Source organism: Balaenoptera musculus, chromosome 3 (assembly GCF_009873245.2).
Source record: "Balaenoptera musculus isolate JJ_BM4_2016_0621 chromosome 3, mBalMus1.pri.v3, whole genome shotgun sequence".
Classification (NCBI taxonomy): Eukaryota; Metazoa; Chordata; class Mammalia; order Artiodactyla; family Balaenopteridae; genus Balaenoptera; species Balaenoptera musculus.
In genome coordinates, this window is record NC_045787.1 from 154,818,856 (window position 1) to 154,835,641 (window position 16,786).

Consider the following 16,786-nt stretch of genomic DNA (forward strand, 5'->3'; position numbering starts at 1 on the left):
TTAACGTTTTTTTTTTTTGTCACAGTATAGTCTGGAATACCTGTTCTATCTTCCACTGGCAATTATTGTACCATTCTATTGTCATCTGATCAGATTAGGAGATCAATTTCCAATTCCTATTTTTGAATTTCTATCTCCTAGTACATTTTTTGGCAAAAAAAAAAAAAATGCTGTGTATAAAGCATTTGTATTATACTGTAAATAGAATTCACTCATTATTTTCCAGGTATAATTGATTTTACCATAGGAAATTAGATGCTTGTTTATATTTTAGAAGGGCTGGAAGAATGAAGGCAATTTTGGGGTGGTCTTAGAAACTCACTTGGAGGGTGCTACAAATCTCAGGATTTGTGTGATTCTCCTACAGATGGTCTCAGTCTCTAGCACCTATGTAGTATATTTCCTAGAAGCTCACCAGGAAGCTAATTAAAACTCATGTCTGCTTATACATCTGCCTTCCTCAGATAATAACTCCTTTTATTCTCTTCTATTTTTCAAATCATGCGTAAATTCCTCTCATTTGTAAATGTTAGCCATGAACCATACAGGTAATGGTATTCTGGGAAACATGGGTCGAGTGCATGCCAACCTAATAACAGAGAGCCTGGTATATGAAGATTGTTACTCGTGTTAGAAGTAGTGTGATTTTTTGGACTTTATGCTTCTTTAATAGAAAGGAGATCTTACTGAATAGTCCTTATATTCCCAACTATTTTCATTGATAACAAAACTAGATTAAAACTTTGAGTTATCTTTAAAAAATTCGAAAGTATTATTGTGCATATGCTATTGTAAAGCCCAAAGGAAACTTTAAAAAAAGACTGAATTTAAGAGAAAAAAATATATATTAATTCCCAAATTGTTTTTACACTTTGCCCTTTTTAGTAATTATAATGCTAATAATTGGGGTTTTTTACCCTTTTTCTGAATATTTTGGTAACTTTTGCACAAATGAGCACAGTTGTGAAAGGAGAGATGGGCTTTCTAATTACATGGTTGTTGTAATGATTTTGAGGTGTGTTGAAGTCCCTCTCAAACGCTGATTTCTGTTGAATTTAGATTTTCATACTATATTTAAAATTTTTCTAAGTAGAGTAAAAAATTCTAAATCAAAACTTTAGTGATATTAAAGTTGTGTGGATGTAAAACATGGTGGCTATGATCACAGGCACTGAAGCAGTGTTATTCACAGTGCCTTACTGGCAGGGACATTAGCAGGCCTCAGGATTTAATATAAAGGTAAAGTACTTAGAATTCTGGTTGACACATAGAAAGTAATCAATAAATAATAACACAAGTTTGATATACAAATACACATTAGAAAAATCCAGTGGCTAACACTACAACCAATACTACATCAAACGAATCTCACCATGTGACCTAACCTAACTAACCTCACAGTGTGACCTAATTATCTCCCCAGTAACTAAAATTCAGCTAGATGTATGATTCCCAAATTAAGCTCAACTTCTGAGAAACATTATATATGCCTCTCTATATATAGAAAAATGAGAATAATTTTGCAATTAGAGTGCTCAGGGTTACTTTAATAAGATATGTGTAATACTATCACGAATGTACAAAATTCACAAAGGTAGATGCATATTTCTAGTTGAAAAAGACCCAGAAACTTAATGTACATGGGTGATATAATATTAAGGAAATAGTCACACATGTAGTTCATTAAAAATATATGTTGGCTGTTACATAAGTCTCTAGTTTGTGTGTGTGATATGACCAGAAGGTAAAACAAAACTATATAGGTCAATTCATAGTCCTAATTATATTTAGTCATAAAATTCAAGCTCAACTCCACATTGTGAAACTTTTATTCTCTCCTGTGCATCTTTCACTGTCCTAATAAATTTGCAATAATTAATTAACATTATCCTCACAAAACCCTATACATGCATCCTCTTATTATCCCATTTTATACATGAAAAACCAAAGGTCAAGTAACATATCTGAGGTCACTAAACAATGGTGAAGTCAGGAAAGAAGTACACTTGCTCTGGATCTTAAATGACAGATATTCTATAGTCACATCTATTAAATTCTGAACTGGGATATTGACATGGCAATTTTTGAACTGTCAAGGTGGAGAAATCTTGTGCTGATAAACAAATGATTATGAAGTTGACTGATATTATTGTTTGTTTCTAAGGGGACAGACTTATTTATTTGGGTATTTGAAGGACAACAGAATGATTATGCTACTGTCTACCTAAAGGAGGAGAGAGGCAAACAAGGAACATCTTCTCTGAGGACAGTACAGGTGGAATTATAAGTTGTCACAACTCATTATGGTAGAGAGATTTTTGTGGGCTATTTAACCTCCTTAGTTCATTGATAATGTATGGACCTGACATCAAGAGAAGATGAGTCACTCTGGATATTTCTATGTGCAATGCTTCCGTCTACATAAAGAAATTTCTGGTGATATTTTGAGGGAAAAAATTACAATTTATAGCTAGTATTTCTGAAAAAAAATTGGATTTATTTGATACCAAATAATTAGTTGAAAGGCTTGATGTTGACCAGGCACTTTTCTTTACAAGACATAACATCAGCCTTGTTTTGCAATACAGGTAAAAATAAAATTACAGAATAATTTATTCAAAATTGTAATTCAATATAAATAATAAGTGAAATAGAGCAATACTTTTAAATACCAGATTTATGTACTTACCACATGTATCTGATGTGATATGTCCTTCCATTAAAAAAAAGAAAAGAGGGTTTCCGGTGGCATAGAGGGAGCTATGGCTAAACATCACCCGGACTTGATCTTTTGCCGCAAGCAGGCTGGTGTTGCCATTGGAGGACTGTGTGAAAAATGTGATGGCAAGTGTGTGATCTGTGACTCCTATGTGCGTCCCTGCACCCTGGTGCACATATGTGATGAATGTAACTATGGCTCTTACCAGGGACGCTGTGTGATCTGTGGAGGCCCCGGGGTTTTGGATCCCTATTATTGTAAGGAGTGCACCATCCAGGAGAAAGATAGAGATGGTTGCCCAAAGATTGTCAATTTGGGGAGCTCTAAGACAGATCTCTTTTATGAACGCAAAAAATATGGCTTCAAGAAGAGGTGATTGGTGGGCTGCCTCTTCCTCCCCCCGTCAAGCTGCTGCAGCTGCCAAAAGAAACGCCTACAGAAAGGAAATGGAGCACACAGCGTCACCTGAATTGCCTATAGTACACTGGCACCTTTCCACCCTTTCCTCTCCTCTCACCCAGCCATGGTAGGAATGGAAAAAAAGATTCTTCGCAGAGCACTCTGGCAGACTGTACCACAGACAAATTAATAGATTGGTTCATGGCATTCCTTAAATTCAAGAAGCAAGTCTGTGTTAATCCACATCGAGAAGTTCTGTACACCAAAAGCTGCTAAAACAGGAATGATATATCATTTCAGTCTTCTGTTTGAGGAGCTGGTTGTGAGGCTGGCTGCAGTGAGAAACATGGCCTTGCAGCAGCTCTGACGGCAGCTGTCCTTGATGAAACATCTGCAGTGCGGTGGGGGCTCTCAGAACAGTCAGTGTGGGCATTTCATCTTGTAACACCCACCAGGTGGTGCTGCTTCATGTGATTTTTCTTCTAAAAATTGGAAACCCTTTCTGTTGCTATTGTATTCATAAAGTAGGTGTTTATTTTCTGGTAGTCAGCCCCTTCCCAATTTAATTTTAACTCTAGGAATTTTAGTCATCCAGGAATTTGTGATTCAAAATAAAGGTATTGGGATTCATTTAAAAAAAAGAAAAGAGAAACTTGGCTCAATTTTTGAATTAAAAAATATACATACCCAGAATGTATAGCCATTGAATATCTTTTAACATGGACAGTGGGATTTATCTATTTGCTTACTTACTTACTTATGTATTTATTTGCCTCTGAAGATTCAAATTAGGAATCTTTTTAAAATTTGTAAGTGTAAAACTTTTGACTTTATCAAAATAAATGTAACAATTTAATATATTTTGTTGAAAAAAGATACATTAGGGAAAATGCATCTTTTACTCCTAGTCTTAATTAAGCACAAAGGACTGCATATTTGATATGCTTGTTATTCATAATACTTAAACAGTGTAAAAGGTAAGTACTTGAGTTAAAACTGGTTAAACTTTGAGCAGTTTGGATTTTAAGATCCTACTAGTTATTTCAGTTGAATAAATTGACTCTTCATGTAAAAAAAATCTATGCAGTTTTTTAATAAGTTGTCAGTCACATCTGTAAATGTGTTTTTAAAAAGTCTTCAGTACTTAAAATATTGAAAATATAATTGACATATATACACTAATATGTATAAAATGGATAACTAATAAGAATCTGCTGCATAAAAAATTAATAAAATAAAATTTTAAATTAAAAAAATTTTTAATTAATTAATTTTTAAAAAAGAAAATATAATTTTCACCAAATTATGGACTATTATATAAACTATCATTTGTGGAAATCATTTGAACAACATGAGGTAAAATAACATTTTATATTAATACTAAAACAACAGTCTATGATTATGTCTACTTTCTTGCATGTTAATTTTCACTTTGGAGTGGGTAAACGGAACCAAATACTCACTTCATGTGGTCTTGGACTTCAAGAAATCACATACCAAGTTGTTTGGTTGTAAACAAGAAGAGCAGCCAATTGGAAGTAACTCAAAATTTCAAAATTCTTACTGAGTGTCTAAAGTCTTTATGGCGCTGTAATAACACTATCTGTTCGAGGGAGAACATCACACTAAGAGAGGATCACCTCCATACTCCTATGAAATTTCTTCTCAGTTAACTTTCTTTGATGGACCTCTTGTATATCTCTACTTTTGTCTGGAAGAAACAACATTTCCTATACTAATTGTGTAATTCAGCTCTTCCTGTTCATGACTCTTGTGGGAGCAGAGTGCCTTCTCCTGGCAGTCATGGCTTACGACCGCTATGTGGCAATATTCCATCCCCTCCACTACTCATTTCTCATGTGCCCTACAGTTTGTATTTTCATGGTGGCTGGCACTTGGCTGGATGCACTTCTCAATGCCTTCATCCATGTTGTCTATGTTCTGAATCTTCCTTATTGTGGCTCCAGGGAAATCCATCATTTCTTTTGTGAGATCCCAGCTCTCCTGAAACTTGTTTGTGCTGACACTTCTCTTTATGAAAATGGCCTTTTTGTCAGTGGTGTTGTATTTCTCCTCTTTCCAATATCTGCCATCATGGCTTCATATGGGCAGATTCTCTACACTGTTTTGAGATTAGGATTAAACATGGGGATGAGGAAGACTTTGGCAATGTGTTCTTCCCATATGATTGTGGTGACTCTCTTCTATGGAATAGTCATCATCAAGTATTTTCTCCTCAAAGCCTATCACACTGCTGAGCAGGACAAAGTGGTCTCTATCTTTTACACCATCCTCAATGCTCAATCCCCTCATCTACAGTCTGAGAAACAAGAGATGGCTGGAGCCCTCAGGAAAGTCTTCAGAAGAAAAGTAACCTTACAAAGTTGATATCTATTGAGAATAGGAGAAGAAAGGATAGACCTTAGTTACAGAAGGATTTCACTGTAACAGAGATGAGCAATATACAGCCAGCAAATGGTACTTTTCTGTAGACATCTGATGGCCAAACCACTTCACCCTATCCCCTGTGGACTACTAATGAAACAGAGCCTGGCTTCCTGCTATGCCTCATAAGATCTTCACAAATTTATTAAGAAAAATGCCACGTCAGAAATCTACCAGTCGACAATCAATATAAAAAACAACTCTTTTTTTTTTTTAATTAGGGAAGAGAAAAAATGTGAATCCTAAGTAGTATTGACTCTATACTACATTTTAAACTAATTTTCCCTAAACCACTGTATTGTAACAATATTTGTCAATACTTATAATACATTGCTCAGAACTTTGTTTTCCAATTCTTATGACAACATATTTAATTTTGAACATATTATTCAAGTGTGGCTCACAAACACAAAATTTTCTTCTTGTTCTTACCACTTTATATTGGAAGTGATGTTGTATGTTTGTTTTGTTTTGTTTTGTTTTACTAATTTCTAGAACCACAATAGTATAGCTTTGATAATATTTATCTAATTATCTATAGTAGTTTGACTTTAATTATAGCAGTCTATTTAACTATTTTTTAAATTTATCATACCATTTCCTTCCAATTTATAAACTTCTTTCTATGAAAGGTCCCACTTGGTGAAAAATACTTTTTTCTTGCTAAATCTTCAAAAGTGAAAATAATGGGTCCAAGGGAATAATTATTTTTTGATGTTTTTTTCTTATCAAATTGATGAGTCGTGTACATTTATAACATAACAAATAGATATGTATATGTGTGTGCATAGTTTATGTGTATACAAACCAATTCATAAAATTGGTATATATGATTTTATGCTTTTTATTTTATTGAGTTTGTAAATGATGAGTCCTCATTGTAATTGCAATATATATTTATTCATTTAGTTTCAATTGATTTTGAAAACTTTTCTTGTGTGTGTGCTATATTAACATTCTTGTTTTGGATTTTTTTCATGCTACACTTACCCATTTATTATTTCTGATCTTTATATTTTTTACATATTTGACTTATTGACATATTTGACCTTTAACAATTTATTTTTAAAAATTCATTAATTCTCTTACGGTTCAATGCTGTGGCCATAAATTACACATTTGAATTTATACAACTTTCACTGAGTAGTTTTGGTTATTAAGAAATATTATCACTCCACATAATTTGTTTTGTACTTTCATTTATCTTTTTACTGGTTGTTTTTGTCTTTTAAATGTAAATTAGAATTACATCTTCAACTAGATTAAAAATATTTTATCCTTGTGTCTACATATAGTCCTGCAGCTGTATTTAATAAGCAATAAATTGTCTCTCATTCTGAAAAGATACTTAATTAGATATTATGTTCTCAGCTAGACCTGATTCACCACAGCAGTGAAAGTAAATATAATTGTTTTCCAGAGATAACAACTGTTCTCATTCTTATAGTTTTATAATATACTCTAATATTTGATATTTTTTTATCCCTACTTATATTTTTAATAAACACACTCTATTAATTGCATAATAATGGGTCCTATGGAGATTTTCAGGCGTAAGTAATGATTCTTCAATAGAGAAAATCTGACAGGAGATGTTTAATAAATAGAGCAAAAATAAACTGAAATGAATGTAAAAAGTGTGCATGTAAAAATTATTTCTTTGTATTAGGTGACCATCTTTGTTCACTTACTTATTTAAAAGAGAATTATTTCTCTTATCTCACTTTTCTAGATAGCCAGTATTTTCAAACTGTGATTTTTACAGGTAACAAAGCACCAGAATTTCATAAACTAATATACATTAAATTGTCCCAGTATTTCAGTCACCCTATAGATAAATGTTTTACCTCTCCCATAGGTTTAACCTACCCCATAGCATATCTGGACTCTCTACTTCAGGAAAATGAACTATACAAATTGGGTATATTGAACAGATAACCCCTTGTTGCAATATTTCTGGTAACCACACATCTGTATATTCAGAAAATACATCTCCTTCATTTTCATTGTCAGGGTCTTGACTTGTCTGTCCATCACAGTATCCTAACCCTTAGTGATATGTACAAACATGTAATTCAGGCCCAGACAATATTGCTCCATCTCTCTGGCCACAAATACTGACCCAGCAATGTGCATACATTCAAATCAGGATCACCCATTCTCTTCCTTTCGATTTTTGGAAGTTAATCTAGTTGGCAAATCAAGAAGCCACAAATTTCTCTTTCAGGTGAAATATTCAACTTAGCAAAGACTTCTGTTACTCTTCATAGTGTTTGAAAACCCATTGAATCAATATTTAAAATTAGTTGTCACATACAAATATTAATACTAATAGAAAAATCCCTAGATTTTGAAATAACAAACATACATTTTCCCATGGATTATCAGATGGAGCTGAGCCACTCCTGTGTTTCTCACCCAGGAATGGATTTCTACCATTGGCCACCCTTCTCAACTGTACATTTTCATTTATGTGCATTAGCAGACAGGTCTCTGTGAATACTGAATTTGCTATTCTTTTAAAGAGAAGACTTTACTATGTCCTTAGTAACCATTCATATAGTTCAACTAGGGAGTGTTACTATATGTATAATGTTAAGATTTTTGATACCTATGTACAAGAAGACTGAAATTGTATATGGATTTATAATCCATTTACCAATGTACAAGAATGTGCATTCTCCTTCCTGCTTTGCTAACGTTGTCCAGTTAGTTAACTTAAAAAATATTTTACTTACCTTGTACCAATGATGAGAAATTTTTAAATGCATTTTTCTACATTTTAACATTGTGTTCTTGAACTTAATCAGTCTTTATATTAGAATGTTTGTATCTTTTTTGACAGATTATTTTTTTAACATTGAACATATTAAATTATTTCGTATGCATATGAGAAATTGTGTTTATTTTTTCTGCTACCTCATAGTATTTCATGTGTCAGAATTTGGAAGTAGCAGAGATAAAAGCACTGGATTACAAAAATAGTAAGTTGTGTTTATTATGCATATAAAAATGGTGTATTACCTAGGAGATTTTAAACTAACAATGGAACGAAGCTCAGAGGAATATTGTTATAAGACAGCCTATAGAGTGTGAGCACAGAGGCTGTTTATTATTTACAGTGATTGGTTATAAAATTAGAGCTTTCCAAGAGGTAGATAGAGGATTGGTTAAAGTGGTTACCTCATAGCTATTTGGGGGAACAGTTTGTTTTGGTTATGATTTCCAGAGGCATTTAAAAGAAGTGGTCTATGATAAGTTTTGCTTGCTGTGCAGAATAAGCTAAATTAAGTTTTGCTTGTATGTCTTAATTGGTTTTGCCTGCTCAGGTAATTTTCAAGTCTGGTATCTATTTGTACTTGATTTTAACACTTGGTTTGACTTCAGATATGGGCAAAAGGCCACCAAAAATATATTTACAAGTTATTACAAAGAAATAGCTTAAGAAATAAATAAATGTGAGCTTAAGAGATTCTTTTTTTACCCGTAACTTAGATATAAAGAAAGGAGAAAATATCAAATCTTAAGAAGAGACTGCTGAATTTTAACTATCATTTTACAATGCCACCACTAAGTGAACACAAAAAAATTATATGCATTCATGCTTAACAGTGCGGGCACTTAATTGTATTTAAAATGTTAACATTTAATCACACTCTGAGTCATATCATGTAGGATGACCAGTGTTCAACATATGTTCAAACTAAGATTTATCTCTCTGGAGAGTACTTTGTTCCATTTAGTTTTGAGTATCTTATTGTTAATTTATTTGGGTATGTTTTGAAATTTCTCTTCTCTAATTTGGATGTTGACACATCTGCTTTTGCTATTATTTATTTTTGTTTTATAAAAGGCTATTTACCTAGGTACAGCTTAACTGTGACCCTTTCATTTTTATATATTGCTTTGAATTAACTCCTTGGTCCATAGATATGTAACTATGCCATTAAAAGTTATTACTCTTTTACTAGAAAACTTTTACAGAGAGTGTTTTTAATTTTTAAGATGTTGACAACTTTAAACTTCAAATTTTTACTTGGGAGAAATGTTCACCATGTTTCTGTCTATTCATGCAGTTTCTAACTTTATAGTGAAATAATGTGACATGAATTATAATAATTTGTTGAGAATTTGGAAAAAATAAACAATTCATTTTTGGTGAATATTTCTTAAATGTTAGAAAATATACAACTCCCATTATTTTACAAAATGCTTATGATTTATTATTCATTTTGTGTATCACTTAAAACAAACTTAATAATTAGATAATTTAAGAATTTTTCATTTATTTTGCCTTATTTTTCTGCCAAACACAATTTGGTTTAACTCAATGTCTCCCACTTGAATAAGCAGTTTTTACTATGCACATTTAATATGTTACATGAATTATTATTTACAGATAAATATTATTTATATAAATATTTTTCCAAACTGATAAAAAAAAAATAACACCATGGAACCACAATTCACATCAAGCATTAGAATTATATTGATACACATAATACTTTGTATATTTATTCTTAGTGGGAACACCTCCCCTTTCCCATACATGTAATGGTTACACTAAATCTTATGTAATTATTTTCTTTCTTTACAAAAATTATCAGTATTATTTGCAATGCTAAAATGTTCACCACTTTTATTTACCATTGTATTGGCAGTCCTAGACAGAACAACTAGGAAAGAAAAAGAATAAAAGGCATCTTAATTAAAAAGGAAGAAATAAAACTATCATTATTTGCGTATGACATGATTTTATATATAGAAAACCTTAAAGACTCCACCAAATACTATTAGAAATAATAAACAAATACAGTAAAGTTGCAGAGTACAAAATGAACAAAAATCTGTTGCATTTATATACACTGATGATGGTATAGCAAAAAGAGAAAGTAAAATCCCATTTACAATCACAACAAAAAATATAAAATACCTAGGAATAAATTTAGCCAAGGAGGTGAAAAACTTGGTCACTGAAAACTATGACATTGCTGAAAGAGATTTAAGAAGACACAAATAAATGGAAAGATATTCTATGCTCGTGGATTGGGAGAAGTAATATTGTTAAAATGCCCATAGTATCTACAGATTCAATGTAATTCTTATCAAAATACCGAGAATATTTTTCAGAAAAACAGAAGCAAAAATTCTAAAATTTATATGGATTCACAAAACACCCTGAATATACAAAGTAATCCTGAAAATAAAAAAACAAAGCTGTAAGTATCACATTCCCTGATTTTAAGCATATTACAAAGCTATAGGGCTCAAAATAGCATGATATTGGCCAAAAAAACAGATATACAAATTAATAAAACAGAATTGAGAGCTCAGAAATCAACCCACACATATATGGACAATTAGTTTATGATGAAGGAGCCAAGAACATAACAATGAAGACAGGATAGTCTCTTTAATAAATGATGTTAGGAAAACTGGACAGCCACATACTAAAAAATAAAACTAGACAACTATCTCACACCATATACAAAACTCAACTCAAAATGGATTAAAGACTTGAATATAAAACCTAAATTTTAATTTTTAACCAAATATAAATTGAAAATATATGTATCTATTCTGTCTTGTTTCCTTCTATGTAACATTTTGCTTGTGAAATTTTCCCCAAAGTTTTTATTTTAATTATAATTTATTTTTTACCTTTATAAAGCTTTATAGCATTAATATACATAAATTATTCAACTTTCAAATGTATTGGACTTTGGAGTGTTTTCTGTTCTTAACTATTGTGAACAACTTCACTATCAATACTCGTATACATATATCTTGGTACAAATAAACATGAATTTAAAAAAATTATGCCTGTGAGTAGAATTGCTAGGGAGAAGGTATGCACATCTTAAAATTTATGATGTGTATTAAATTTCTAAGGTTACCATAAAAAATCAACACACACTTTGATGAATTAAAACAATAGAAATTTATTCTCTCACAGTTCTGTAGGCCAGACATTCTATTTCAAGTTTTTTGACAGGGCCAGGCTACATGTAAAAGTTCTAGGTGTCTATCCTTCTTAGACCCTTTCAGCTTCTGATTGTTCCTCATGTTCCTTGGCTTGTGCAGCATAACTCCAATCCGTCTTTTTCTTCACATGGTCTTCATTCCTCTGTACATTTTAATTTGCTTTTTTCTCTTATGAAAACATTACTCATTTGATTTAGAACCCAGTCTAAATCCAAGATGATTTCCTCTTAAGATCCCAAAGTAAGTACATATGCTAAGCCCTGCTTCCAAAGGTCCCATTCTCATGTTCTGAGAGAACATGAATTTTGGGGGGACGTATTTCAACCCACTATACTAGGTAATATCAAACTAGTTTTCTAAATTGTTTTACTAGTTCAACACATTCTAGCATGAGTTCCTTTTATTTCACAACCTTAAAACATGCATGATTTTTTTAAATAACATATTTCTGCCTATATAGTGAGTGTATTTGTATGATATTGTTGCTATTTATTTTGCCTATTTTTGATTACTAGTGAAGTTGTGCAATTCCTCACATGTTTACTGTAAGTTTTTATTTCATTGTTTCAGAGTTGCATTTTAAACAGTTTGCCTCTTTTTATTTTTTTTATTCTTTTTTAAGTTTTTAATTAATTTTTATTGGAGTATACTTACTTTACAAAGTTGTGTTAGTTTCTTGCTGTACAGCAAAGTGAATCAGTCATACATGTACATATATCCACTCTTTTTTAGATTTCCTTCCCATTTAGGTCACCACAGAGCACTGAGTAGAGTTCCCTGTGCTATACAGTAGATTCCCATCAGTTAAATATTTTATACATAGTAGTGTATATATGTCAGTCCCAATCTCCCAATTCATCCCACCCCCTTCCCCCCTTGGTAACCATAAATTTGTTCTCTACATGTGTGACTTTATTTCTGCTTTGCAAATAAGTTCATTTCTACCATTTTTCTAGATTTCACATATAAGTCATATTATATATATTTTTTCTCTTTGTGACTTACTTCACTCTGTATGACAATGTCTAGGTCCATCAAGTCTCTGCAAATGGCACTATTTCATTCCTTTTTATGGCTGAGTAATATTCCATTCTATATATGTACCACATCTTCTTTATCCATTCCTCTGTCAGCTGCTTCCATGACCTGGCTATTGTAAATAGTGCTGCAATAAATATCAGGGTGCATGCATCCTTTCAAATTATGGTTTCCTCAAGATATATGCCTAGGAATGGGATTGCTGGGTCATATGGTAACTCTATTTTTAGTTTTTTTTAAAGGAACCTCCCTACTGTTCTCCATAGTGGCTGTACCAATTTACATTCCCACCAACAGTGTTGGAAAGTTCCCTTTTCTCCACACCCTCTTGTTTGTACATTTTTTGATGATGACCATTCTGACTTGTGTGAAGTGATACCTCACTGTAGTTTTGATTTACATTTCTCTAATAGTTAGTGATGTTGACAATTTTTTCATGTGTTTGTTGGCCATCTGTATGTCGTCTTTGGAGAAATGTCTATTTAGGCCTTCTGCCCATTTTTGGATTGGGTTGCTTGTTTTTCTTTTGATATTGAGCTGCATGGGTTGTTTGTATATGTTGGAGATTAATCCCTTGTCAGTTGCTTCATTTGCAAATATTTTCTCCCATTCTGAGGGTTGTCTTTTTATTTTGTTTATGGTTTCCTTTGCTGCGCAAAAGCTTTGGTTTCATTAGGTCCCATTTGTTTATTTTTGTTTTTATTTTCATTACTGTAGGCAGTGGGTCAAAAAAGATCTTGCTGTGATTTATGTTAAAGATTGCTCTGCCTATATTTTCCTCTAAGAGTTTTATAGTATCCAGCCTTACATAAAGGTCTTTAATCCATCTTGAGTTTATTTTTGTGTATGGTGTTAGGGAGTGTTCTAATTTCATTCTTTTATATGTAGCCGTCCAGTTTTCCCAGCACCACTTATTGAAGAGTCTGTCTTTCTCTAGTGTATATTCTTGTCTCCTTTGTCATAGATTAGGTGGCCATAGGTGTGTGGGTTTATCTCTGGATTTTCTATCCTGTTCCATTGATCTATATCCCTGTTTTTGTGCCAGTACCATACTGTTTTGATGACTGTAGCTTTGTAGTATAGTCTGAAGTCTGGGAGCCTGAGCTAATCTCCCTTAACATGTATGTGCCTATCTATGTGTGGCAAATACTGATAGAACTGCAAGGAGAAATAGGTGAATCCACTATCATAGTTGGAGGTTTTAACATGCCTGTCTCAGAAAGGGAAAGGTCCAGCAGGCAGCAAATCAGTAAGGACTTAGTTGAACTCAATAACAGCATCAGTCAACTGGATATAATGGATATCTACTGATTACTTCATACAACAACAGCAGAATACACATTTTTTACAAGCTCATATGGAACATGAAGCAAGATAGACCACATTCTGCAGTGTAAAACACACATAAGCTAAAGAAAAACTGCATATTAAATCCAAAATAAGCAGAAGAAAATAAATAATTAGAATCAGAGCAGAAGTCAATAAAATTGAAAATAGAAAATCAGTAGGAAAGGTCAATGTAACCAAAAGCTGGTTCTTTGGAAAAAATCAATAAAACTGATAAGACTCTACTTAGGCTAACTAAGAAAACATAGTGATACAGACATTATTAATATCAGAAATGAAAGAGCATAGGGCACTGCTATAGAGCCTATGTACTTTAAAAGAAGAATAAAAGAATACTATGAACAACTCTATGTCCACAAATTTAATAACTTAGATGAAATGGGCCAATTCACTAAAAGTCACAATTTGTCAAAACTCATAAAAAAAAGAAATCAACAGTCTGAATAGACTTATCTTTGTTACAGAAATTGAATCAATAATAAATAACCTTTCGAACTGCAAAGCAGCAGACCTAGACAGGTCCGCTGTTGAAGTCTCCCGAACATTTAAGGAATAAATTAGACAGGTTCTCTACAATCTCTTTTAGAAGGTAGAAGCAGAGATGATACTTCCAGGGACTTCCCTGGTGGTGCAGTGGTTAGAAATCCTCCTGCCAATGCAGGGGACATGGGTTCGATCCCTGGTCCGGGAAAATCCCACGTGTCATGGAGCAACTAAGTCCATGTGCCACAACTACTGAGCCTGTGCTCTAGAGCCCTTGAGCTACAACTACTGAGCTCACGTGCCACAGCTACTGAAGCCCGCATGCCTAGGGTCTGTGCTCCACAACAAAAGAAGCCACCACAATGAGAAGCACACGCACTGCAATGAAGAGTAGTCCCTGCTCGCCGCAACTAGAGAAAGTCCACACGCAGAAATGAAGACCCAATGCAGCCATAAATAAATAAAATAAAATAAAATAAATAAATAAAAAGTGATGATACTTCCTACCTCATTCTATGAAGCCAGCATTACCCTAATACCAAAACCAAAGATGCTACAAGAAAAGAAAACTTCATATCTCATGAATATAGATGCAAAAATCCTCAAGAAAATATTAGCAAATTAAATCCAACAATGTATAAAAAGAATTATACACCATATCCAAGTGAGATTTTCCCAATTTATGTAAGGCAAGTTCAACTTTTAAAACATAGTTAATGTAATCCATCATACCAACAGGCTAAAAAAGAAAATCACATGATCATATCAATAGATGTGGGAAAAGTATTTGACAAAATCTAACACCCATTCATGATAAAAACTCTCAGTAACTAGGAATACCTTGACTTACAGAATACCCACAAAAACCTACAGCTAAAATCATACTTTATGGTGAGAAACTTGAAGCTTTCCCAGTAAGATCAGGTGTTAGAAAAATGACGTCCCCTTTCACAACTTCTTTTCAACATTATACTGGAATTTCTGCTTAATGCAATAAGACAAGATAAGAAAATAAAACGTATCGGGGAAGGAATAAATAAAAATACATTTGCTACAGATGACATGATAGTCTCTGTAGAAAATCTGAAAGGATTGACAAAAAAAACCTTTTGGGATGAAGAAAGGTTTTTAGCATGGTTACAGGATAGAAGATTGATATAAAATGTGGATTGCTTTTTATATACCAGCAGTCAGCAAGTAAAAATTTAAAACACAGAACCATTTACATAAGTACCCAAAATGATATACATAGGTATACATCTAACAAAATATGAACAGGATCTGTAATAAGGAAGCCTACAAAACTCTAAGGATTAAATCAATGAAGAACTAAATAAATGGAGTTATTCCACGTTCGTGGGTAGGAATACTCAATATTGTCTTGATATTAATTTCTTTCAACTTATTTTCTAGATTCAGTTAAATTTCGATCAAAATCCCACCAAGTAATTTTGTGGATATCAACAAACTAATTCTAAAGTGTATGAGGAGTGACAACAACTTTATGGCAGTGTAACACATTCATCATTTTTGTTCCCCCTAATAAACAAGTAATTCGACATCTACCTGCAAAGGAACGTGCTCCTGTGGGAATTATGGAATCCAGCACCATATGCCAAGGAACCCAGGAGGAGTCTTGCCCACCTGTGCATCCAATAATAGGCAGACAGAACTCAGTACAGGCTGTAGAACCAGTGGAGTCAGAAAACACCTCAACCACTCTCATTCACAGTTGGGAAAAATTTGGAGAATGCTGACTTGGGAAGATACCTATGGATGAGTGAGGCTTTGTGGAAGTCCAACCTTACTGAACGGATATTCCAGCACAATATGGAGCAAAACATGTATAAGTATATTATACATTTGTATATGTATATATACATATACATAAATATATATATATTTGAATGCAATATATATATATATATATATATTTGAATGCAATGGAGAGGGTAAAAATGAGCTTTACCAGTAAAAGGGAGCACTTACTATAAGCCAGGCAATCTTCTATGCTTTTTACATTTACTCACTCACCAACTCTAAAAAGAATGATTTGAAGTTGGCACTCTTATTATCCCTGACTTACAGAAAAGGACAATGAGGCAGATGTATGTTAAGTAAATCATCGTATTCTAGGAGTAGAACTAATTTTGAAACCCAGGAAATGGGGCTTAGAGTCTTTATCCTTCACTGCTGATACTGCCTCTAATTCCAATGACAGGAAAGATAAATCACAACCCAACTACTGATTCTTCTCAAGACACAAGTTCTTAAGCTCCTGCTAAAACCTTAAAGGCCCCAAATGAACTCCATGAATAACCATTCCATAGTATTTATATGCAGAATACTTATCTACTCTTTATCTCAAAG

At 32.9% G+C, this 16,786-nt stretch overlaps 2 protein-coding genes across 2 annotated transcripts; both read left to right on the plus strand.

The window, feature by feature from the left end:
- Positions 1 to 2,750: 2,750 nt before the first annotated feature.
- On the plus strand, positions 2,751 to 3,729 carry LOC118892837 (PHD finger-like domain-containing protein 5A). The gene has a single exon (XM_036847815.1). It carries the CDS (start codon positions 2,763 to 2,765, stop codon positions 3,093 to 3,095), a length of 333 nt encoding a protein of 110 aa, XP_036703710.1. The 5' UTR covers positions 2,751 to 2,762; the 3' UTR covers positions 3,096 to 3,729.
- A 740-nt stretch (positions 3,730 to 4,469) lies between these two features.
- Positions 4,470 to 5,492, plus strand: LOC118892579 (olfactory receptor 2AG2-like). The gene is given in 3 exon segments (XM_036847327.1): positions 4,470 to 4,474; positions 4,837 to 5,412; positions 5,414 to 5,492. Coding segments are annotated over 3 exon segments (660 nt in total).
- The last annotated feature ends 11,294 nt before the right edge of the window (positions 5,493 to 16,786 follow it).

Excerpts from the sequence above, each read along its gene's own strand:
- LOC118892837 (XM_036847815.1), top strand. The coding sequence starts at position 2,763 with ATGGCTAAACATCACCCGGACTTGATCTTTTGCCGCAAGCAGGCTGGT.